The following is a 27,073-nucleotide window of genomic DNA, read 5'->3' as shown; positions in this document are numbered from 1 at the left end:
TTGTTTAAAAGTTACAAGATATACTACTTCAGGAAGCATCCATATCAATTTACTGTAACATGAAGTCAATTTTAAAAACGCTTGTTCTTTTAAATTTAGAACTGTATTGCAAAAACAACACAAGATTAGTTTATGACAGTCCTAGATAGACATGGTTTGATTTGGGCCTCAGTGGACATATTAAAGCTGTAGTATGCTTAAAATTGGATTATTATGTTTATATAGAAATGCATAATATGTAACCTTAGAGTCTTTGTTTTCAAATTAGTTAATATATTCTCAGTTGAAACTGAATTTTACTTAAAGTGTGGATGATAAAGATAGGAATTATTATTGAAAGAATAATCATCTCCCAACTAAAACATTATGCTGGACAGAATGAGGTGAACAGACATTGTTTTGTTGATACAAATAGGTTTATTGCATGATAGCAGTAAATGCAACTACATTTAGTCAGGAATAATTACTAGCATCTTCGAGGGCTGGTACAGCCACGTCTGCTTCCTTTGAAAGCTGCAGTGGTCACTCACAGACGATGTGAACATTAACCCCTTCAGGACCAATACTTTATATGGAACTAAATCTATTTTTTGCTTGTTATAACGTCTTTCTGAACTTCATCTCTTGTAAAGAACTGAACCAAGATGCATTCCCGACATATGTTCTGCAATACTTTCAGTTCTGTGAATCAAAAATTGGGGAATGAAAAAATATAAATTCCACCACACCTAACAGGCCACATTCAATATGCATTGATAGATTTCCTCCAATGTCTCCAGTTTCTGAGGGAGTTGAATGTTATGGGTAAAATTTCTAAGAAGCAGGTAAAAGATTCCTTTTTCATGAAGATTAAACAGTGAAACTCAAACATCCAATATATTTTTCTATATATTTAATATATGGAAAATAATATAAGTAATATATATTTAACCAAAACTGTTTAATTCCAAAGTCTACATTAACTTGGCTTTAGTAAAATTGCTTCCACCCTGTTTCATAGAGTGTTTAAACATTTGTGTTAAATATTTATCTCTAAAGTCTTCCATTTTAAAAATCTTTGACTGGCAACATGGATTTTTTAAAGATCTATTTTCAGATTTAGTCCACCCAAGAGCATTGACTCTGGATGCAGATTGTCAATGTGATGAGTCTCCAACAGTTTTTCTTTTGGATTCTTTCAAGCAACAGCAATACAATTATATCAAATTAATCAGCAGTGTTGCAATTTAGGCATGTTACACTACAGGGCTGTACATGCCCTTTCCTCTCTCCAATTCAGTTCATATACAGTAGGCCTGTGATCAAATGCAGAAAACTATGCATGAGGATGCCAGCTAGTGTATCAGCAATCACTGTATCCAACTTTACATCAGTACAACATTTCATCTCTAATTAAAGGAGTGAACAATCACACAACAACAGGTTATAGTCCAACAGGTTTATTCGGAGATACTAACACTGCTTCGAAAGCTAGTCGGAAGACTGGATATGGTTGGATTATTCAGTCCTGAACCTTTGCAGAACAGGGATAGAAACTAACAAACCCATTCTAAAAGATGAAAGATAATCTAGGTTTGTTCAATATATCATTTGAGCTGCATGATACTGTAATCTTTTGCTATAAATTCTGAGTCTTATGAACCTGCTTCAAAACCACCTGATGAAGAAGCAACACTCTGAAAGCTAGTGCTTCTGAATAAACCCTGTTAGACTATAACCTGGTGTGTGTTTTTTAACTTTGTCCACCCCAGTCCAACACCGGCTCCTCCAAATCATGAGTTTCTGGATTAATACTCCAGCAATAATATCACTAGACCAATACTTCCCAGATAGTGATGCTCCCATGCACCTTCTGCTCTCATCCTTCTAGATGATATGTCAGTCATTGAAATTGCCAGGTATGACTCTAATCACGAGAGAGATTTATCCCTTTGATCCAGTTTTGCTAGGGTTCCTTGATGCAACATTTGATCGAATGTAGGCTTGATGGCAAGGGCTGTCACTCTCCCCTCACCTCTGGAATTCAGCTCTTTTGTCCATGTTTGAACCAAGGCTGTAATGAGGTCAGAGGCTGAGTGGCCCTGGTGGAACACAAACTGGGTGTCACTGAGCAGGTTATTGCTGAGCAAATGCTGCTTGACAGCTCTGTTGATGACACTTCCATCACTTCACTGATGATTGAGAGTAAACTGATGGTGCAGCAATTAGTCAGGTTGGATTATGTCCTGCTTTATATATACTTGACATCCCTGGGCAATTTTTCATATTTTTGGTTAAATGCCAGTGTTGTAACTGTACCTAAAGAGTTTGATTCGAAGAAAGGCATGTTCTGGAGCACAAGTCTTGAGTACTCTGGCCGTAATGTTGTCAGGGCCCATAACCATTGCAGTATCCAGCACCTTCAACAGTTTCTTGAGATCATGTGGAATGAATCAAATTGGTTGAAGACTGGCATCTGTGATGCTGGTGACAATAGGAAGAGGCTGAGATGGATCAGCCACTTGGCACTTTGGTTGAAAATTGCTGCAAATGCTTCAGTCTTATTCTTTGCCCTGATATGTTGGGCTTTTATATCATTGTGGAGTCTCCTCCTCCACCACCACTCATGACTGGATGGGGCAGGACTGTAGAGCTTAAATCTGATCTGATGGTTGTGGGATCACTTATCTCTGTCTATCACTTGCTGCTTATGATGTTTGACAGTCAAGTCGTCCTGTTTGGTGGTTTCACCAGGTTCATACCTCAGTTTGAGGAATGGCTAGTGCTGCTTCTGGCATGCCCTCCTGTACTCTCTATTCAACCAGGGTTGATCCCCTGGCTTGATGGTAATGTTTGAGTGGAGGATATGCTGGTCCATGAGGTTACAGATTGTGCTGGAGTACAAATCTGCTGCTGTTAATATCCCACAGTACCTCATGTATGCCCAGTCTTGAGTTGCTAGATCTGTTTAAAGTCTATTCCATTTAACATGGTGATAGCACCACACATTGCAATGGAGGGTATTTCAATGTGGACTTCACCTCCACAAGGATTGTGCAGTGGTTTTTACTAATACTGTCATGGATAGATGCATCTACACCTGGCAAATTAGTAAGGACATCATCAAGTATGTTTTTCCCACTTGTTGGTTCCCTCACCACCTGCTGTAGACCTTGTCTAGCAGTTATGTCCTTTAGGACCTGATCAGCTCAATCAGTAATGTTGCTGATGAGCCACTTGGTTTTGGACATTGAAAACCCCCACCCTGAGAATATTTTGTGCTCTTACCACTCTCAGTGCTTCCTCCAAGTGTAACATGAAGGAGTACTGATTCATCACCCAAGGGAGGATGGTATATAGTAATCAGTAGGAGGTTTCTTTGCCCTGTTTAGGCTGAAGCCATGTTGTTGTGAATTCCCAAGGTAACTCCCCCCTGAACGTAAAACCCTGTGCTGCCACCTCTGCTGGGTCTGTCCTGCTGATGGGACAGGATATATCCAGGGATGGTGATGTAGTGTCTGGACATTGTCTGTAAGGTATGATTCCACGAGTATGACTATGTCAGACTGTTGCTTGACTAGACTGTGAGGCAGCTCTCCCAGTTTTCTCATGAACCCCCAGTTGTTAGTAAGAAGGACTTTGCTGTTTCTGCCATTGTCTTTTCCAGTGCCTAGGTCAATGCCAGGTGATCCATTTAATTTCTTTGTTGAAACTTTGTAGTGATTGATACAACTGAGTGGCTCGCTAGGCCATTTCAGAGGGCAGTTGAGAGTCAACCTCACTGCTGTGGCTCTGGAGTCACATGCAGGCCATACCAGATGAGGATAGCAGGTTTCCTTCCCTGAAGGACATTAGTGAACCAGATGGATTTTTCCAACAATCAGCAATGATTTCATGATCATCAGTAGATTCTCAATTGCAGATATTTTTTATTGAATTTAAATTTGAATCCAGGTCCCCAGAACATTTGCTGAGTTACTGGATTAATAGTTTCATGATAATACCAGTATGTCATCTCCTGCCCTTAGGCATTGCAGAAGGAACTTTACCTTCAGCTTGACAGAGCAGGGCAGCTTTGGGTGCAACAAGCCAGACACTTGGCTCCAAGAGATGGGAATTAGGTGAAGTTATCATGCATTGGCTGTAATTTGTTGTTGTGTGCAAGGCAGTAAGCCCCTATTTATTCCCAAAGCAAATGTAGCTTTTCCACTCGTTCCTTTCTTTGATTTCCCCTTGTTCAATTAAAGTTAACCTGATCAATTACTTGAAGGCTTTGTAACAAGTGATCCTCCCACATTGAACAATAACAATGTGCCATGTATTAGGCAAAGAGTAGCGTTCATTCAAATTGGGTTCTAACATGATATGGTAGTGAGAACTGATTGCCTGTTTATCTTCATTCTTATAGTTGCAGTTACAAAGACAGTCAGTCAGGCAGTCAGTGATTTAAAGAAGCAATGAATTTACAACTTGAGTTGCAATGAACTGTCACCATGCTACCTTTATGCCGTCAGATACAAAAGAGTGCAGCACCAAAGGAACGTGGTGTGTATACAAAATGAGGTGAGCAGTGGAGGACTGCATGAGATAACTTGCCAGAATTCATGGCAAGAAAGCATCCATGAAATAAAGTTCAGATCCCTTCAGTTCCTGAGTGCAATTAATTCAAGTGAAATATAATTGTTTTTGATAGCTTTCAAAATATTAGACAAAGGAGCAAGCATAATAATGCATTATTACTAATAATGAGCAACATTAATGCAATTCTCAACATATATATGGCCAGATCATTATTTTATTGTGGTTTATTTGTCATATTAATTATTGTTTATACTTTGCAAGTTCACAGTAAGAACAGTATTACCCCTTGCTGTCTAATTTGCCCTCATATGATCAAAAGCATTTAGAATATTCCCAATGAAATCCTTGTGATGATATGTGCACATCAGTGAACACTTCACACCACTGTCACTTATGAATACGAAGTAAAGTATTATGGAAACTTATAGAGAACCGCTTTCAAAGAGTGGAACATATGTGGACTGACTATACACATTCGTAGGTGAGGTTTCTTTTAAAGTTGATATGAAGAGTGACCCACTTGCAGATGTTCTCCTGATCAACCAATTCTGATATGTTGTTATTACACCTCTGGAGCAGGTGTGACTTGAACCTAGGTCACAAGGTAGCAACACTACCACTGTGCCACTACAGCTCCCATGAGCGACCTGACCCACATTCAAAGCATATTAAAGCATTTAGTTGGTTGTTAAATTTTCAATTGTGTATTCAGCAAAGTTTACCCTATTCGTTGGTTAATTGGCTTATAGAGAATCATGGAACTGAGTAGGAAGGATGCTAGGCCCTCAATGATGGTCCCATTGTTAAATCAGGCCAGTTGTTCAATTGTTAGCAGAGTTGCCTAACTGAGGTTACGGAAGGTACAGTGGAATGAATAGGTTTCAATCTTGAACAGTAAGCATTGGGGTATAGAAAATGCTGATCAGTTGTATCTCAGTTAGTGACAATTCATAACTAATAAATGTTTCTATTTGATTTAAGGTTTATTATAGAATACTACAGGGAGCAGTTATTGAAGCTGCAATTAAAGCAGAGTCAAACTAAGCAAGTGCCTAGTACAGCACAGGAAAGTTAACAGTTGGTCTGTAGAAGTGGAAATCTGGTGATTTCAATTTAGTTGCATAATGTTTGGCAGACTAGAGAGATCTTGCAGTTCAGAGAAAGCTGTACATCAGTTTTAGCAGATCAAGCATCTTGTGATCTTCCAGTGATCTCCTGCTCTACACAACGTAGAGTGTAAGGTTACTTGACCTGGCAGAGACAAAGCCCAGAATTTTGTGTATATTATTACAATTAATTATATGTGTGCTGTACTTGCTGTTCTTTGCTTTCTGCAATCTTGCTGTGCCCTCAGCTCATTAAAGATTTTGGTGACCTGCCATTTTCAATCAATTCTCCCTGGTTTCCAGTGCCCACAGTACCTCATTTCCCTTCCGAACCTATAACCTTGATTCAAGCCTCCTAACGCACATCAAATTCCTACAGACAGTAAATGAAACGAATGTCCAGATCACTTTTTGAAGATATTTATTCAAAATCCTGAACGCATATTCCCTTGCGCTTTAGATAATGTTATATTGTACTTTACCTGATTGAATTTTGAAAGACAAAGCCTCTAAACAATGATAGCCCAAATGATCAAACTATTGTAAACATTCTATGATTGTAAACAAATCATAGAATGGCATTGACCAACTCAGGGGCAAGAGTTGGAAAGCTGAACAAAATTGAAACTTATGTTTGGCTCTTTGTGACTATGGGGTGATGTGTGGAGTTTGCATATTCTTCCAGCGTCTGCGTGGGTTTCCTCCGGATGCTCTGGTTTCCTCCCACAGTCCAAAGGTATGCAGGTTAGATGGATTGGTCATGCTAAATTGCCCATTGTACCCTGGGATGTATAGGCTAGGTGGGTTAGCCATGAGCAATGCAGGGTTATAGGGATAGGGGATGGTGCTGGGTGGGAAGCTCTTCAGAGGTTTGGTGTAGACCTGATGGGCTGAATGGCCTGCTTCCACAGGGATTCTTTGAAATTCTATGAAATGATTAAAGAAAGGAATTAGCATTTGGCTGGTTTTGGGGGACCAAAGGAACAGGAGTAGGTCAACTGTTTGAGCCTGTTCTGCCCATTCAGAGAGATCATATCTGATCATGGGGACAAAAGCGCCCCCAGAATTTTTAAATGTTGATTTTTAATAATGAAGAACAACAGATAAAACAGAACTTAATTCAGAAGCAGCACAAGTGAGCTCACTTATGGCTTAAAAATGACTATGCAATCATTGACCTGTATAAAGGCCTTTAATGAGTAAGCCTTAATCAGTAAGCCTTTACTGATAATATTTCAAACTTTATTACTTTTGATAGTTAGTCCTCAATGGCAACCAACTTATCTGCTGTTGTAAAAAGAATTTGACCCATATTAAAAGTTCAAAGTGAATACTTTGTATCGGTGTTCACTAGTGAGAGGGATGATGTGAGTATAGAATTCAGGGAGAACGACTGTAATAGACTTGAAGAAATTAGCGTAGACAAAGAGGAGGTTGTGAGTGGCCTGGCAGGATTCACTCTCCAGGGTTGGATGAAATGTATCCTGGGCTGTTGAGTGAGGCAAGGGAAGAAATAGCAGGCACATTGGCAATAATTTTCAATTCCTTCCTGACCACAGGTGAAATTTCAGGAGATTGGAGAGCAGCAAATGTTCTACCATTAATCAAGAAGGGAGCAAGGGATAATCCAGAAAACTACAGACCAGTCATTCTAACCTCTGTGGTGGGGAATCTATTGGATGCTGAGAGACAAAATTAATCTATACTTGGAGAGGCAGGGATTAATGAAGAACAGTCAGCATGGTTTTGTTAGGGGGTGTCATGCCTGACTAACAGATTGAATTTTTCAATGAGGTAACCAGGTGTGTAGATGAAGACAATGCATTTGATGTAGTCTCCTTGGATTTCAGCCAGACTTTTGATAAGGTCCCGAGTGAGAGAGTGATAGTAATAGTAAGAGTTCTTGGGATCCAAGGAAATGTGGTAAATTGGATCCAGAAACAGCTGAATGGCAGGAAGCAGAGGGTGATGGTCAAGGGTGTTTTTGTGACTGGAAGCCTGTGTCTAGTGGTGTTTCACAGAGGTCACTGTGGGAGCCCTCTCATTTTATGGTATATGTAAATGATTTAGACTTCAATAGAGGAGGATTGATCAGTAAGCTTGAAGACAATATGAAAATTGCCAGAGTAGTAAATAGGAGAATACTCTTAGATTACAAGGTGACATAGATGGGCTAGTCAGGTGGGCCGATTAATAGCAAATGGAATTCAGTGCAGATAATTATGAGGTGATGCAGGACAGAAAAGAACAGTGGGAACCTGGGAAGCACCAAGGATCAGTGGGACCCATCCCTTAACGCAACAGGACAGGTAGACAAGGTGGTTATGAAGGCTTATGGGATATTTGTCTAAATTATCTGAGGCATAGAATTTAAGAGCAGGGAGGTTATGCTGGAACTGTATAAAATATTGGTTAGCCTAGAGCTGGAGTATTGTGTGCAGTTCTGGTATCCACATTATAGGAAGGATGTGGTTGCATTGGAGAGGGGCTAGAGGAGATTTACCAAGAGGTTGCCTGGACTAGAGAGATTTTGTTATGAAGAGAGATTGAATAAACTGGGACACAAACAGAAATTGCTGGAGAAACTTAGCAGGTCTGGAAGCAATTGTGGAGAGAAAGTCTTTTTCCCAAAAACCATAAACAGGATTTCCCAGGCAGATTGATTGTTTATGCCTGCTCCTACCCCACAGAAATCATTGCTTCCTACCTCAACTTGATGTTTCTCTCCTTGTCTCCTTTCTCATTTATACCTCTGATTCTTCTGATGCTTTACATCAGTTTCAAAATTTCCATTTTATGAGCACAAGCGACATCCTCTTTATCACGGATAGTCTCAGAGCTCTCAAATTCTTCCTGGAAAATAGGCTTGAATGGTCCTCATCCACTTCCCTCCTCTGCCTGGCCAAGCCCATCCTCACCCTGAACAACTTCTCCTTTAACTCCTTTCACTTCCTTCAGGTCAAAGATGTGGCCATGGGTACCCATATGGGCCCCAGTAATGCCTGTCTCTTCATGGGGTACATAAACATTCCTTGTTCCAATCCTGTTCTGGCCCCCAACCCACAACTCTTTCTCCAGATGACATCATCAGTACTGCTTCTGTCACTTGTTTGGAATTGGAAAAGTTTGTCAATTTTGCTTCCAAATTCCACCCTGCTTTCACCTTTGCCCGGTCTATCTCTGATTCCTCTCATCTCTTCCTCAACATTTCTGTTTCCATTTCTGGGGATAGACTGGCCAGCAAATACACTACAAACAACAGACTCCCACAGTTATCTTAACTATACATTCCTCATACTCTGCTTCTTGCAAAGACTCTATCCATTCTTTCAGTTTCACATCCAAAGGATTGTTAACTGCCATCTCCACCACCTCCAGCAGGATTCACCACCAGGCACATTTTCCCCTCCCCTCCCTTGTCAACCTTCTGCAGGACTGTTCCTTCTGAGACATCTTGGTCCATTCCTCCACCAGTCTCAACATCTCCCCAATCCCCTACAGCACATTCCTATCCAATTGCAGAAGGTCATAGCCATAGAATCATAGAGGTACCAGCACGGAAACAGACCCTTCCATCCAACTCGTCCATGCCGACCAGATATGCTAAGTTAATCTAGTCCCATTTCCCAGCACTTGACATATATCCTTCTAAACTCTTCCTATTCATATAACCATTCATATACCTTTTAAATGTTGTAATTGTACCAGCCTCCATCACTTCCTCTAGCAGCTCATTCCATACACATGCTACCCTCTGCATGAAAATGTTGCCCTTTAGATCCCTTTTATATCTTTTCCCTCTCACCCTAAACCTATGCCTGTGATTCTGGACACCCCCACACCAGAGAAAATACCTTGTCTATTAACCCTATCCATACCCCTAATTATTTTATAAACCCTTTTACCCATTTACTTCCTCCCTCCTCATTCTCAAAGCTCCAAACAAACCTTCCAGGTGAAGCAGCGAATCTAGTCGACTGCATTCACTGCTCCCAATGTGGTCTCCTCTACACTGGGGAGTTGAAGCACAGACAGGGGACTGCTTTGCATAACACTTACGTTTTGCCTGCAAGATATATCCTAAGTTTCTGGTTGTCTGCCACTTCAATATACCATCATATTCCCTGACCACATCTCTTTCTTGAGCTTCCTGCAGTGGTCCAATAAAGCTCAGCGCAAGATGGAAGAATAGCACCTTGTTTTCCACTTGGAGAACCTGCAGCTTTCTGGACTCAATAGCAAGTTCATCAATTTTCGGGCTTGATCACCTCCTACCATGTCCTTACCCCAACCCCATTCGCCATGTCTTGTTATCATATGCAGTGCTAACATAACCAACCAATTACTAATGCTCTCCATGAGTCAACATATACACCAACCGTTTCATTGCTACAATCAGTTCTGAAGAAGGGTCACTGGATCTGAAATGTTAACGTGGCTTTCTTTCGACAGATGCCAGACCTACTGAGTTTTTCCAACAATTTCTGTTTGTGTTTCTGATTTGCAGCACCCGTAGATATTTGTTTTTTTTAATATACTGGAATTATTTTTCTTGGAGTAGAGAAAAATGAGGAGGGACATATTGCAGAAGTATAAAAATTATGAAGGGCATAGACAGGTTAGACAGGAAGAAACTTTTCCCACTGGTAGAGGGATCAATGACCAAGGGACATAGATTGAAGGTAAGGGGCAGGAGGTTTAGCGGGGGTTTGAGGTAAGATTTTTCACCCAGACATTGGTGGGTGAACCCTGCATGTGAGGGTTGTAGCTGCGGAAACCCTCATAACATTAAGAGGATTTAGATGTACACTTGCAATGCCAAGTCATACAAGGATAGGTGTTGGAAAATTAGATTAGAATAGGTTATTGTTTTTGACTAGTACAGACTCCAAGTGCCAGAGAGCCTTTTTCAGTATTGTAGATCTTAATGATTCTAAGACATAAAAATCACTTGCATCTATGTGCTTTATCTAGAACTCCCTCATTCACTTGTGAAACATAAAGCATGTTTTCATTTTTTAAAACTATGTATTGAAGCTATAATCATGTTACAATCTAACAATATTGTTGTTAAGATTAGAGAATCATTTGTTTCTTCATGTAAAATAATAGGGTTTACAGTAATAATTATTGAGTATTTGTTTGTTATTAATAAAAGAATATCAAATGTATAAACTATATTCCAGACAACACAAGCCTCACAATCTTTTACTGCCTTGACAGATATGAATGCTACAGTGCGCAGAATTGATCAGGTTACAAATATCTTGGCTCCAATGGCAGTTGGTCAAATAGTGACCTTTGGCTCTGATGTCATTGGCTGTGGCTTTATCTCTGTTTGGAACCTCTGCTCAATGTGTCTTGAGTATTATCTGTTATGGAAAATTTACCAAAGAACACCTGCACTGGCCATCAAAGCAGGACGGAAGGTGGATGAACAGGAAATGAAACCATTGAACAAACAAAAAGGTACTCAATATATATCAGTGTTGAATGACCACTTAGTCAATAGATAGTTCTGTCATAGCTGTACACAGGATACTCATTGACATAAGTTATTTTGTTCCCTGGCATAATTGCAGAGGCTTCATATTGTTGTTGAGTTATTGACTTTTTCCTATAATTAGATATAATAAAATCTTTTTTCCACTCAAACATGTTTATGTCAATCCTAATCTATAGTATGAAATATATTTAAAAGGAGGCAAACTCTGACTTACAAAATACTTATTAAATATTATAAGCATTCCCTCTGATGGGTTAGGAACAATAACATGGAGAAGAGTCTGGTGGTGGCCAGTGAGCTTCTGAGATGGAAATTCTTCTCATTTTGTGCCCAGTGTGCTTACTCTGTGGGATTCACTTGGCAGCTTTGATTATATTGTGACACATCTCCAAATGAAAGGAAAGCAAATTGGAGAAAAAGTCAATTATTACCACACTTATTGTTTAGCTCATGAACTGCAGGTGCCAATAAACATGCAACCACACAATTTTTTTATCTGCTCATTTGCTTGAATTTCTGTTCATAATAATAAGGAAGAAAGATCCCAGGAGGAGGCATGGGTGGCCATGGCTGACGAGGGAAGTTAAGAAACATATAAAGTTAAAAGAGAAAAAGTATAACATAGCAAAGATAAGTGGGAAAAAGGGGGACTGGGAAGCTTTTAAAGAGCAACAGAGGATTACTAAGAAGGAAATACGCAGAGAAAACATGAGGTACGAAGGTAAACTGGCCAAAAATATAAAGGAGGATAGTAAAAGCTTTTTTAGATATGTGAAAGGCAAAAAAATGGTTAAGACTAAAATTGGGCCCTTGAAGACAGAAACAGAGAAATATATTACGGGGAACAAAGAAATGGCAGAAGAATTGAATTGGTACTTCAGATCTGTGTTCACTGGGGAAGACACAAGCAATCTCCCTGAGGTAACAGTGGCTGAAGGACCTGAACTTAAGAGAATTTATATTTGCCAGGAATTGGTGTTGGAGAGACTGTTAGGTCTGAAGGTTGATAAGTCCCCGGGGCCTGATGGTCTACATCCCAGGGTACTGAAGGAGGTGGCTCTAGAAATCGTGGATGCATTGGTGATTATTTTCCAGAGTTCGATAGATTTGGTATCAGTTCCTGCGGATTGGAGGGTGGCTAGTGTTGTACCACTTTTTAAGAAAGGTGGGAGAGAGAAAGCAGGAAATTGTAGACCAGTTAGTCTGACCTCAGTGGTGGGAAAGATGCTGGAGTCTATTATAAAGGATAAAATTACGACACATCTGGATAGTAGTAACAGGATAGGTCAGAGTCAGCATGGATTTATGAAGGGGAAATCATGCTTGACTAATCTTCTGGAATTTCTTGAGGATGTAACTCTGAAGATGGACGAGGGAGATCCAGTAGATGTAGTGTACCTGGACTTTCAGAAAGCTTTTGATAAAGTCCCACACAGGAGGTTAGTGAGCAAATTTAGGGCACATGGTATTGGGGGCAAAGTACTAACTTGGATTGAAAGTTGGTTGGCTGACAGGAAACAAAGAGTAGTGATAAACGGCTCCATTTCGGAATGGCAGGCAGTGACCAGTGGGGTACTGCAGGGATCAGTACTGGCACCGCAGCTTTTTACAATATATATTAATGATATAGAAGATGGTATTAGTAATAACATTAGCAAATTTGCTGATGATACTAAGCTGGGTGGCAGGGTGAAATGTGAGGAGGATGTTAGGAGATCACAGGGTGACCCGGACAGGTTAGGTGAGTGGTCAGATGCATGGCAGATGCAGTTTAATGTGGATAAATGTATGGTTATCCACTTTGGTGGCAAGAACAGGAAGGCAGATTACTACCTAAATTGAATCAATTTAGGTAAAGGGGCAGTACAAAGAGATCTGAGTGTTCTTGTACACCAGTCAATGAAGGTAAGCATGCAGGTACAGCAGGTAGTGAAGAAGGCTAATAGCATGCTGGCCTTCATAACAAAAGGGATTGAGTATAGAAGCAAAGAGGTTCTTCTGCAGCTGTACAGGGCCCTGGTGAGACCACACCTGGAGTATTGTGTGCAGTTCTGGTCTCCAAATTTGAGGAAAGACATTCTGGCTATTGAGGGAGTGCAGCATAGGTTCACGAGGTCAATTCCTAGAATGGCGGGACTACCTTACGCTGAAAGACTGGAGCAACTGGGCTTGTATACCCTTGAGTTTAGAAGACTGAGAGGGGATCTGATTGAGACGTATAAGATTATTAAAGGATTGGACACTCTGGAGGCAGGAAACATGTTTCCGCTGATGGGTGAGTGCCAAACCAGAGGACACAGCTTAGAAATACGGGGTAGACCATTTAGGACAGAGATGAGGAGAAACTTCTTCACCCAGAGAGTGGTGGCTGTGTGGAATGCTCTGCCCCAGAGGGCAGTGGAGGCCCAGTCTCTGGATTCATTTAAGAAAGAGTTGGATAGAGCTCTCAAGGATAGTGGAATCAAGGGTTATGCAGATAAGGCAGGATCAGGATACTGATTAAGGATGATCAGCCATGATCATATTGAATGGTGGTGCAGGCTCGAAGGGCAGAATGGCCTACTCCTGCACCTATTGTCTATTGTCTAATATGTGTAACTATTTCATTAACCACGTCTGCCACATAAATTATGATTAATCCATAACAAAACATTTTGTTAAGTTGACCATTACACAACAAAAAATTGTGTTAAGTTAACCATTAGCTTTAAAGTTTAGATATTTTGAAGATTTCCAGTGAGCTGACATTATATTATGTTATAGTCCCATTCACCCTATAAGTTGTACTGTATAGCCAGTAAATATGCATAAGTGTTGTAGATGCTGAAAATTTGCAGGCATCACTGGTTGAACACTCATTCAGCATTCTCATTGCCGAATGTACATTTTTATGAGGGTGGTATGGTGGCTCAGTGCTTAGCACTGTTGTCTCACAGCAGCAGGGACCTGGGTTCAATTCCGGCCTTAGGTGAGTCTCTGTGTGGAGTTTACACATTCTCCCCATGTCTGTGTAGGTTTCCTCTGGGTGCTCCGGTTTCCTCACACAATTCAAAGATGTGCAGGTTAGGTGAATTTGCTGTGTTAAGTTGTCCATAGTGTTCATGGATGTATAGGTTAGGTGTATTAGAGAGGGGTAAATGAAGAGTAATAGAGAAGGGAAATGGGTTTGGGTGGGATATTCTTTGGAGGGTCAGTGTGAACTTGTTGGGCCAAAGGGCCTGTTTCCACACTGTATGGATTCTAAAGCAAAATAACATTACATTATTTAAAATGAAGTAGATGTTTCTATTTGCCAACGTTAGGTTGCAAACAGCTAAAATATAAACAGAGTAAGGATGAACAGACACTATTCTAATTGTTAAGTGCACTTTTGAAATTTTAGTTTCAATTTGAGTGGAGTGGAATGATCATATTATCTGTGCTAATTAAGAATTACTTGTCGTCTGATAAGCTGATTAAATTCAGGAAATTTAAACCTGTGAACTGCTGTGTGTTCTGAAAACTTTTATCACAACTTTGATCTGGAGGGCTCGGAGTTTGCCACTAGTTACTAACTGAAGATACTGTGCATTTGCAGATATTGAATATGGCCAAACAAACACAGATGGGAAATCAGAATCAGTCTGCCCAGCTGAAGGTGTTCAACTGATGAAAGTGAAGACAATAGAACAAGAAGAAGAGCGTCATTGTAGTGATAAAGTTTTTGGACCTTTCCTCACATTAAGGGATGGGTGGGTAGCCTATTACAACCAAAATGTTTTCTGGGCTGGCATGGGCCTTGCGTTCCTTTATATGACAGTGCTTGGTTTTGACTGCATCACAACTGGATATGCCTACACACAAGGTTTGAGTGGATCTTTTCTTAGTCTGCTGATGGGAACTTCAGCTATTGCTGGAATTCTGGGAACCATAGCGTTTACATGGATTCGCCGAAAATGTGGCCTGATCCGTACAGGCTTCATCTCTGGTGTGGCTCAATTTTCATGCCTGATTTTGTGTATAGTTTCTGTCTTCGTGCCTGGGAGCCCTTTAGATTTATCTGTGTCACCTTTTGAAGGCTTTGCCAGCAGATATATGGCCATGAACACCTTGATGGAACCTGTTATGACAACTGCAGAACCTCCGCCAGTCACTACAGTCGGCTTTACCAACACAACAACTGAATCCCCAGGCAGTGGCCAATATCAACCAGAATCTTACATCTCAGTGGGTTTGCTGTTTGCTGGCATCATTGCTGCAAGAGTTGGTAAGTCTGAAATTTAACTATAGAGATGAGTTTCTTAGTCAACCTTCATCTCAAGAAGAGAAATTCATAGCCCTAAACTTGAAACTGCAAGGTTTATATCACATTGCCTCTATTGGTTAACATTTTGCAACGGAATGTCATGAAAATCTAAATAATAGACTTTTCAGGTTTTAGGCCAATATTAGACAGTCAGAATTAGCATTGATTAGATCAGATTTTCTTTATTTTGAAACAGAAGAATTGATCAGTGTCCAAAATGAGGGTGAAAACTGTTTCCATTGTAGACAGCACAGGAATTGCAGGCATGAAACAAAGTCTTTGATGCATATCTCTCTCTCTCTCTCTGTCTCTCTTGCAAGGAGCATAGAGAAATCCGACACCAACATGACACAAAGCTCTGTGCAGATTTGGAGCTCTTTCTCTTCATCATAGAAGTAGTAGCTTAATTCATGAAACCCTGCACCACCCGATTCTGCTTCCTACCCAAGATCAACTCCGCACTGTCCGATTCTACTTCCTACCCAAGATCCACAAGCCTGGCTACCCAGACCGACCTATTGTCTCAGCCTGCTCTTGCCCGGCCTTGATGCTGTCCTCTCCCTCCAGTCCAGGAACTCCGCACATATGTTCAGGACACCACCCACGCCCTCCACCTCCTCCAAGACTTCCGTTTCCCCGGTCCCCAATGCCTCATCTTCACCATGGACATCCAGTCCTCCAAGCCCTCCGTTTTTTTCCTCTCCAGACGTCCCTGCCAGTACCCTTCCACCGACACTCCTATTTGTTTGGCTGAATTGGTCCTCACCTTCAACAATTTCTTCTTCCAATCCTCACACTTCCTCCAGACGAAAGAGGTAGCCATGAGCACCTGCATGGGCCCCAGCTATACCTGTCTCTTTGTCAGTTACATAGAGCAGTCCATCTTCTGGAGTTATACTGGCACCACTCCCCACTTCTTCCTCTGCTATATAGATGACTGCATCGGCGCCATCTCATGCTCCCGTGAGGAGGTTTAACAGCTCATCAATTTCACAAACACATTCCGTCCCGACCTCAAATTCACCTGGACCATCTCTGACACCTCCCTTCTCTTCCAAGACCTCTTCATCTCCATCCACGAGGACCGACTCAACACTGACATTTTTTACAAACCCACTGACTCCCACAGCTACCTGGATTACACCTCTTCCCACCCTACCTCCTGCAAAAATACAATCACGTATTCCCAATTCCTCCGCCTTCGCCGTATCCGCTCCCAGGAGGACCAGTTCCACCACAGAACACTCCAGAAGGTCTTCTTTAAAGACCGAAATTTCCCCTCCCACATGGTTGAAGATGCCCTCCAATGCATCACATTCACGAACCATACCTCCACCCTCATATCCCACCCTTCCAACTGCAACAAGGACATGCAGGTCCTGAGCTTCCTCCATCGCCACTCCCTCACCACCCGACTCCTGGAGGAAGAACACCTTATCTTCCACCTGGGGACCCTTCAACCCCATGGCATCAATAGGAACTTCACCAGTTTCCTCATTTCTCCTCTCCTCACCTTACCCCAGTTCCAAACTTCCAGCTCAGCACTGTCCTCATGACCTATCCCACTTGTCAGTCTTCCTTCCCACCTATCTGCTCCACCCTCCTCTCCGACCTATCACTTTTACACCCACCTCCATCCACCTATTGCACTCTCAGCTACCTTCTCCCCAGCCCCACCCCCTCCCATGTATGTCTCCACCCCTGAGGCCCCCAGCCTCATTCCTGATGAAGGGCTCCAGCCCGAAACATCAATTCTCCTGCTCCTCAGATGCTGCCTGACCTGCTGTGCTTTTTCAGCAACACACTCTCGACACAGACCCAACCTTGTCGTAATGCCTAATGGTTGATATCTTGAGCTTTCTTTGCTGACAGGTACAGCCCTGTCTTTGCTGCCTGCCCCCTGCATATTTCTTCCCCTGACCACTCCCTGAACCCCCTACCACCATCGCCCACCTATGGCTTTGGGATTCAGCAAGAATATTTGGCCTCGAGTGGGTGTACTACCTGCAGTCATAGAGTCATAGGGTCATAGAGTCCTACAGTACGGAGTCAGGCCCTTCAGCCCAAACTGGTCCATGCTGACCAAAATGTCCATCCACACTAACCCCATTTCCCTGCACTTGGTCCATATCCTTCTCATTCTTTCCTATCTATGTATTTGTCCACATGCCTTTTAAATGCTGTTAATGTGCCTTCCTCAACTACTTCCGCTGGCAGTTCATTCCAAATGCGTACCCCATCTGTGTAAAAAGGTTGCTCCGCCTCCCTCCCAGTTCCTTTTTATTCTTTCCCCTCTAAAATTAAACTGATGCCCTCAAGTCCTCAGTTCCCTAGCACTGGGGAAAAGACTGAATGCATTCATTCAATCCATGTGTCTCACGATCTTATACACCTCTATAAGAACCTCATCCCCCCCTCCACCCAACCACACCTCAGTTTTCTACGCTTTGAAGAAAAAAGTCCGAGCTTGTCCAATCTGTCCCTATTACTCAGATCATCGAGTCCAGGCAACATCCTTGTAACTTTCTTCTGTACTGTTTCTAGTTTAATAACATCCTTCTTATAACAAGGTGACCAAAACTGAACACAATACTCCAAGTCACCATCACCTTCCCCGTGGATCTGACATCCCGTTCAAGAGAATAGCCTGCCTCATTAGCCAGCAGTTCTTGGTATGTAGGATTGCCACCCTACTGGGACGGTGCACTGCTGTCTAGCCAAGTGACTGAGTCACAGAATATGTTGGCTCTTCCTTAAGATAATACTCTAGTGCTGAGGCTTTTGCCAGTTCTGCAGCTGACAGAGAAGAGCCTGTTCATGTCTGTTAATTTGAACCATTTTGTTCTGCTCAGAACCCTTTTCCAATTCCTCTCTTTTATAGTTTCTCATGCTGTTCAAAAACTGTGTGAACTATTACATCAATGAAGCAAGTGGTTGCAGCAGAATCCTTGAAGTTAGGACATGGTCCTTTAGCATGCGCCATCATTCTCTCTAGAACTTAACATCTTTAGTGAAGTCTAGAAAGCAAACACTTCTACAACCTCGTCAAAAGCCACTAATGACATACAAGTAGTTGATCATTCCTTTAAACAACATTGGTAGAGAATACTTGAATACTTCCGTCCACGCATCAATGAATTTAATACACGCCGTGATGTCGAACACTTCTTTCGCCACCTCTGCCTCCGAGCTTACTTTCACAATCAGGACTCCCGCCCACCTTCCGAGGACCCCTTCGCCCACCTCCAACACACTGCATCCACCTGGACACCCCGCGCTGGACTATTACCTCCCTCAACCTCTTCATTTCCAACTGCCGCTGGACATTAACCGCCTAAACCTGTTTACGCCTCTCCCCCTACTCCAACCTCGCACCCTCACAACGTGCAGCCCTCCAATCTCTCTGCTCCAATCCCGACTTCACCATCAAGCCAGCAGATTGGTAGTCTGGCACATTGACCTCTACACTGCTGAAGCCAAACGCCAACTCGAGGACACCTCCTCCTACCGCCCCCTCGACCATGACCCCACCCCCCCATCACAAAACCATAATCTCTCAGACCATACAGAACCTCATCACTTCAGGAAATCTCCCACCCACAGCTTCCAACCTCATAGTCCGGGAACCCCGCACTGCCCAGTTCTACCTCCTTACCAAGATCCACAAGCCTGACCACCCTGGCCGACCCATTGTCTCAGCATGCTCCTGCCCCCCTGAACTCATTTCTACCTACCTCGACACTGTCCTATCCCCCCTAGTCCAGGAACTCCCCACATACGTTCAAGACACCACCCACGCCCTCTACCTCCTCCAAGACTTCCATTTCCCCAGTCCCCAATGCCTCATCTTCACCGTGGATATCCAATCCCTCTACACCTCCATCCGCCATGACCAGGGCCTCCAAGCCCTCCGTTTCTTCCTCTCCTGACGTCCCCAACAGTACCCTTCCACCGACACACTCTTTCGTTTGGCCGAACTGTTCCTCACCCTTAACAATTTCTCCTTCGAATCCTCCCACTTCCTCCAGACCAAAGGGGTAGCGATGGGCACCCATATGGGCCCCAGCTATGCCTGCCTCTTTGTTAGCTACATAGAACAGTCCATCTTCCATAGTTACACTGGCACCACTCCCCACCTCTTCCTCCGCTACATTGATGACTGCATTGGCGCCACCTCGTGCTCCCGCAAGGAGGTTGAGCAATTCATCAACTTTACCAACACATTCCACCCTGACCTTAAATTTACCTGGACCATCTCTGACACCTCCCTCCCCTTCCTGGACCTCTCCATCTCCATTAATGATGACCGACTTGACACCAACATTTTTTACAAACCCACCGACTCCCACAACTACCTGGATTACACCTCTTCCCACCCTACCTCCTGCAAAAATGCCATCCCGTATTCCCAATTCCTCTGCCTCCGCCCTATCTGCTCCCAGGAGGTCCAATTCCACCACAGAACACACCAGATGGCCTCCTTCTTGAGAGACCGCAATTTCCTTTCCCACGTGGTTAAAGATGCCCTCCAACGTATCTCGTCCACATCCCGCACCCCCGCCCTCTGACCCCACCCCTCCAACCGTAATAAGGACAGAACGTCCCTGGTGCTCACCTTCCACCCTACCAACCTTCGCATAAACCAAATCATCCACCGACATTTCCGCCATCTCCAAACAGACCCAACCACCAGGGATATACTTCCCTCCCCACTCCTTTCTGCCTTCCGCAAAGACTGTTCCCTCCATGCCTACCTAGTCAGGTCCACGCCCCCCTCCAACCCACCCTCCCATCATAGCACCTTCCCCTGCCACTGCAGGAATTGCAAAACCTGCGCCCACACCTCCTCCCTCACCTCCATCCAAGGCCCTAAAGGAGCCTTCCACATCCATCAAAGTTTTACCTGCACATCCACCAATATCATTTATTGTATCTGTTGCTCCCGATGCGGTCTCCTCTACATTGGGGAGACTGGGCGCCTCCTAGCAGAGCGTTAGGGAACATCTCCGGGACACCCGCACCAATCAACGACACCGCCCCGTGGGCCAACATTTCAACTCCCCCTCCCACTCTGCCGAGGACATGGAGGTCCTGGGCCTACTTCACCGCCGCTCCCTCACCACCAGATGCCTGGAGGAAGAACGCCTCTCCGCCTCGGAACACTTCAACCCCAGGGCATCAATGTGGACTTCAACAGTTTCCTCATTTCCCCTTCCCCCACCTCACCCCAGTTCCAAACTTCCAGCTCAGCACAGTCCCCATGACTTGTCCTACCTGCCTATCTTCTTTTCCACCTATCCACTCCTCCCTCCCCGCCCCCCCCACCCTATCACCTTCATCCCGTCTGGCAAATATTTCCTATACATCTGCATTAATGCTCTCACCAAAATGTCATTCATCCAACTAGTGCCAGAGGGATGCGCAGGTACCACAAAACCACTTTAGGGACACTTTAAGGACGCGTAGGATACCATAATGCTGAATTTTGTGACCATAATATCTCACTACTATATAATACCTCTGGTTGAGAATTGAAAATTGAACACTTAACATTTACATGCAAAAATATGAAGTTTTAGTTTTATATTGAGTTCTTGTCTTTTTATTTCAAACGAGTTCATATCTGCTGAAATAATACACTAAATTCTAATTGTATGTAAATAGCGGTGTTATGTTATTTTGAGGCAATAAGATCGAGAGAGCATAATGGATTATTCTGTGAAACTGAGTTGTAGTAACAGAGGGTAACACGAAAATCAAAATAGGTTGTATTGTTCCTGTTTCAAGTTCTGGTCATACGGAGGTTTGTGTAATTCTAGGCTTCTTATGGGAAGGTTGTCATTTTATAAGTGAGTTTGATACATTAGGAATGCCTATCAGGAAAGAAGGACTGATGATTTTGTTGAGAAGCACTATCGACCTGAGTAATTTAATGAAGGGAGATAGATTTGGGTTGAATGGCCTAGTCCTGTTGCTGTAAAAAGATGTGATTAACATGCATTAGTTTTATTTCAATTTTATTTGGATGGTTGAAGCTTTAAGAAAAGAAAATGTAAATGTGCACACAGAGCTGAATTATGATGTGTTCAGAACCTGATGCATGTGATGTGTATGTGTGTATGTGTGGAAGATCTGTTATATAGTCATTAAACATTGTGGAATTTCTGATATAACAAATAATCAAAGGTTGTATTGCTTTTTCTTATTCTATCAGGTCAACTTTTATCTTGTAATATTGAACATCTTTTCAAGTTTGTGCAGCTAACACTGGCTCTTATGTATCTTTTCTCAGGGCTTTGGTCCTTTGATTTAACAGTTACACAGTTAATTCAAGAAAATGTGGATGAATCGGAACGGGGTATCATAAATGGCGTACAGGATTCCATGAATTATCTTCTAGACCTAGTCCATTTTATTATGGTAATATTAGCTCCAAATCCAGAAGCATTTGGCATCCTTGTGATCATTTCAACTTCTTTTGTTGCTATGGGGCATTTGATGTATTTCAGATTTGCTTACAAATCATTAGGAAGACAGCTGTTTGCATGCATTCCCAAAGAGCGGACAATTCAGACCAACAATCCCAAAGTAACAGACTGCGTGGCAGTTAGCACCTGAGTCATAATTAAAAAGATAATACCTCATTGACTAATACTTTTTAACCATTAGGCTTATATGTTAAAGGTATCTACTTTTCAAATAGTTTAGATATCCCAAGTAATAATAGAGTACAGAGTCCTACAAAAGCCATGTTTTCGTTACTTTCTGTATGCTCTTTCTGATATATACTATATTAAGCAATAGTTTGCAAGTACAGCTGAATTAGATATGTCCTATGGTAGGAGCTATACTGTTCGGAAGTTCATTTGCAGTTTCAGTAGTGAACAGTTGAATACAACATCATTCTACTGCAGTAAATGTGCATGTTATTATCTACTGCTTTGGTCAGGGACAAGTATGAAGTTTGAAGATACATGCTGCATGATTTGTATTTAGATGAACAACTCTAAAATATGTTAAATGCAGTGTGGTTCAGGTTAACCTTTTAATGTGGGGTCATGATAAATATTCTAATAATGGAGATATGATTATAATATTTATATGAATATTTGAATTTCACCTTCTTCATTCTAATATCATTGAAATAGAATTTGCCAAAGTGCAATAATAGCTTCCAAAATAATTTGCAGTATATTATTTGAGAATGAAAAATCATTTAATATTAAATAAATATTCCCAGTGAAACTGCATCTTGATAATTAAAACAGATAAGATCCTGAAACATGAGAGTCATTGTTGAGAGTTTTCATGGTGTGGAAATGTGGATATTAGCAAAGTTAAGTTTGAAAACTCCAAGCTGACAAACGTGTTTAATAGCAATTTGTAACATTGCTCTTTTTCTTGTTAATATAATGACAGGATAAGTCGATCCCCATACCTTCAGACTTTAGACTTCTTTATGACATATTGCTCTATTCAAATTAAAATCCATTTGGAAGCATTGAGTTAGTGATCTTACCTACTGGAATATGTGAGCTGGTGTTGGGTGGGGTGGGAGGGGATGTAGAGGGAAGAGCAAGAATTGCAGTGGTTGCAACTTGTATTGATATTGCAACTATATTCAAAAGGATTTCCTCTGACATTGCTTCAAGTGAAACTTTAAATACATCAAATGTCACCAAGCATAACAATCAGAGTAATCCCTTTCCCTAATTCTATATGGGAAGTGGGGGTCTGCTCTTTAGTATGTTATCTAATACAATTAATCTAATACAATTTTAAGATCTCTATGCTTAGAGGAATTAAATAAGACACCGTACATTTTTCATTGCTATGATATTCCATGTTTGAAAGTGGACATGATACAGTCTGTGCAGGTGAATTGTTTGTTAGATGCAGCTGCTGAACCTGTGTTACAGGGAAACCAACTGAAAATCTGTTACTTATAGTTCCAACTGCTGTGATTTTATGAATAATTTTGAAAAATCAACCAAAGGCTAGCTATATATTTGAACTTAAATTTCTAAAATTCATAATGTTTTTTACAAGTATAAATTCACAACAATCTTTTACAGTCAATATTTATAACAGAGCTTGAAATTAAATTTCTGGATTCCTGGGAGAGATGTATTAAACAATATTTTGAAATGTATTAATAATTTTACTATTCACTTGGATGAATAATGAAATCTCCTGAAAATCATACATGTACTAAACATTCCAAAGCTACAGTTTCTGAAATTGAAAGCACTGCTAAATAAAATGTTGTTAAAATAACGAATTGGTTGTGTTGTTTTGTTTCATGTTTTTAATGTCAAATGTCATATCCCAATTGGTCATTTCCCCATTCAGCAGGGAACTGCATCATTCAAAACTGATGTTTTAGTTCTTTACTGAGCTAGCTGATCTTTGCATTAAAGCAACAGAGTTTTTTTCAGTTGAGCTCAGCATTTCCATGCCAGGAAGTCGCACATACATTAGGCAGATTCATATTTGTAATCACTATCTAATGAATTTTGCTGGGAAGTGAATGCATGTAGATTTTGGTGAGGACTAGACTGGACTTGGATGTGATGACCTTCATGTGCAGATAGGCTTCCAAAGTCCACGATTCCTGATTTTACCTGAAGAATGGTCACAGGGGTGAGGTATTGGAAAACAAGAGAATTGCGTCCAGCCACTAGTTGGTGACTTCATAGAACATAGAAGAATACAGCGCAGTACAGGCCCTTCGGCCCTCGATGTTGCGCCGATCCAAGCCCACCTAACCTATACTAGCCCACTATCCTCCATATGCCTATCCAATGCCCACTTAAATGCCCATAATGAGGGAGAGTCCACCACTGCTACTGGCAGGGCATTCCATGAACTCACGACTCGCTGAGTAAAGAACCTACCCCTAACATCTGTCCTATACCTACCCCCCCTTAATTTAAAGCTATGCCCCCTTGTAATAGCTGACTCCATACGTGGAAAAAGATTCTCACTGTCGACCCTATCTAAACCCCTAATCATCTTATACACCTCTATCAAGTCACCCCTAAACCTTCTTTTCTCCAATGAAAACAACCCCAAGTGCCTCAGCCTTTCCTCAAGACATGACAAAAAAAAATTGGAAGGAGAAGCACCCCACCCATCTATTTCCCAAGCCAGCTGGATCCCTTCTTGCAATTTATGTAAGTTGGAGATAGGGGTAGAAATTATGATTGCTACATTTATTGATGACACAAAGATGGTTAGAAAAGTAAATTGTGAACAGGACAAAATGAAGCTACAAAGGGATATAGATTGCTAAATGAAGAGAAAAAGATCCAGTAAATGGTGTCTAATTAGGAAAATATTCAGTTGTTCATTTTGACAGGAAGAATAAAATCAAAGCAAATTATCCAAATGGTGAGAAATTGCAGAGCTCCAAAATGCATACATCACAAAAGTTTAGTATGCAGCTACAATAAGTAAATAGGAAAACTAATGTAATGTTATTATCTATTGTAATGAGAATTGAATACAAACGTAGGGAGGTAATGCTTCATTTATACAGTGTACTGGTGAGACCACATCTGGAATACTGCGTACAGTATTGGTGTCCTTATATAATAAATTATGTAACTTCATTGGAAGCAGTCAAACAAAGGCTTACCAGGCTAATTCCTGGAATGAAAATGTGTTGCTGGAAAAGCGCAGCAGGTCAGGCAGCATCCAGGGAACAGGAGAATCGACGTTTCGGGCATAAGCCCTTCTTCAGGGCTGAAGAAGGGCTTTCCTGAAGAAGGGCTTATGCCCGAAACGTCGATTCTCCTGTTCCCTGGATGCTGCCTGACCTGCTGCGCTTTTCCAGCAACACATTTTCAGCTCTGATCTCCAGCATCTGCAGACCTCACTTTCTCCTCCTAATTCCTGGAATGGATGGTTTACCTGTTAAAGAAAAGCTGTTCAGACTATATCTACTGGAGTTCAGAAGAATAAGAGATGATTTGATTGAAACATATGAGAGCTTGACAGGACACATGTGGACAGGACGTTTCCCCTTGTCAGAATCTAGAACCAGGGGTCACATTTTCAAAATAAGGTATAGTCCAAAGATAAGGAGAACTTCTTTTCTCAGAATTGGGAATATATGAAATGGTTTTCTTCAAAAAGAAGTGGAGGCAGAGTCCTTGATTATTTTTAAGATAAGAATCAGATAGATTCTTGAAAATAAGGTTTTCAGGGATAAGTGGGAATGTGAAATAATCAATTCAACCATGATTTTTTGAATAGGGGAGCAGGCTCACAGAGCCAATTTAATTGTTACATAAACCTAATTATAAACTTCCACCAAATTTGTACATCATATAAATTTACCCACCACCACCTGCAACCTCACTCCACCAATCCAATCATACATCTGCACATTCACCCTTTCACCCATTCACTCAGAAACTTTGGAATCTTGGAACACTTTCCAGAATATGGCAAATGCTGGCTATGAAATGAAGGATATATTTTGCACAACTTATCTTTACTGCTGTCTCTGTAGATCCCTGGACCTTTGAAGTTGTTCTGTATCCTCTATCAGAAATTTGACCAGGAAAATTACACTCAGGTAAGTGGGTAGTTTTTAGTCTGATTAGCTTGGGAAGTATTGATTCGGAGCTGATTAAGAGATTTGTGGCAAAATGTGTTAAAATGACACATAACAGAGCACATAAGGAAACAAAAAATACTGGGAATATTCAACAGTTTGGGCAGTTCCTTTGGAATTGGGAACAATCTTAATGGGCTGAGTTTGACAAACTCCCAGTGTTGGAGCCCAAGTTGGATTGCATGGACTGGTCAGCAGACAGTGAAATCCAAAAACAGATTTTGCCGAGTCCAACAACTCGACCGCAGGTGGGGGATCTGGCCAGTAGCAGATGTGAGTTTACAGAAATTTCCAGCACATTTAAAGGGACTGGCTCATTCAGTTTAAAAGCATCATATAAAACGATATGTGTAAGGGAGAGTAATCTAGGTTTCTTTCAAGGAGTGTCTGCAGTTAGAGGAAGGAGAGCTCCCAGGTTTAGTGCTTGCTGCCTGGAAGTGCTCCTCTAGACAGCAAGGTCATGGAAAAAAGAGGCCAGAGAGACTCATCAAAAAGGCATAGCTAGACGTCATGGATAACTGTAGCTGCGGGATTGTCACACAGGCATATTTATCGTGCCTCAGGGAATTCAATGACCTGCTGAAATCTAGCAAGGAGAGTAGACTTCATTACATGAAGCTCAAAGTCTGGGTATCACAAAAGGTGACAACGGAACATGAGACAAAGTTGTCAGTGCTGACTTTAGCAAAGCATTCACAGTGATATGCATAGTAGCCTCACAGTAGAACCCTGTGGTCAATCTATATTGATCACTGTAGTACCAATCCTAAGTGGGACTCATGATACTTGATCTTGAACTTGATACGGACCGATGAGTGTAAGCAGCTCATTGGAGACCAGTGACAAGTTATACATCTGTACTTACCAGAGAAGGATGCTCTTGATGTAGGGAATAGAGACAAATTGAAGGAGGGTTGGCATCGTTTGCTGTGTCGACTCTAATGGAGCAAGAAACAATGGAGTTAGGACCTCCTAGTCACCCACGACCTATG

General features: G+C 41.8%; 1 protein-coding gene across 1 annotated transcript in view; it reads left to right on the top strand.

The window, feature by feature from the left end:
* The window catches only part of slc40a1 (solute carrier family 40 member 1), a 60,960-nt gene extending 37,226 nt beyond the window's left edge, over positions 1–23,734 (top strand). Inside the window, exons 6-8 of the mRNA XM_043692831.2 lie at positions 10,890–11,135; positions 14,750–15,418; positions 21,750–23,734. Coding sequence (XP_043548766.2) covers positions 10,890–11,135; positions 14,750–15,418; positions 21,750–22,075 — 1,241 coding nt within the window. The 3' untranslated portion in view covers positions 22,076–23,734. The remainder of the gene's footprint in view (positions 1–10,889; positions 11,136–14,749; positions 15,419–21,749) is intronic.
* The last annotated feature ends 3,339 nt before the right edge of the window (positions 23,735–27,073 follow it).

Source organism: Chiloscyllium plagiosum, unplaced genomic scaffold (assembly GCF_037043375.1).
Source record: "Chiloscyllium plagiosum isolate Xiang-an unplaced genomic scaffold, Cpla_swu_hap1 HiC_scaffold_7, whole genome shotgun sequence".
NCBI classification, from domain to species: domain Eukaryota; kingdom Metazoa; phylum Chordata; class Chondrichthyes; order Orectolobiformes; family Hemiscylliidae; genus Chiloscyllium; species Chiloscyllium plagiosum.
This window is presented reverse-complemented; position numbering and strand designations above follow the sequence as displayed.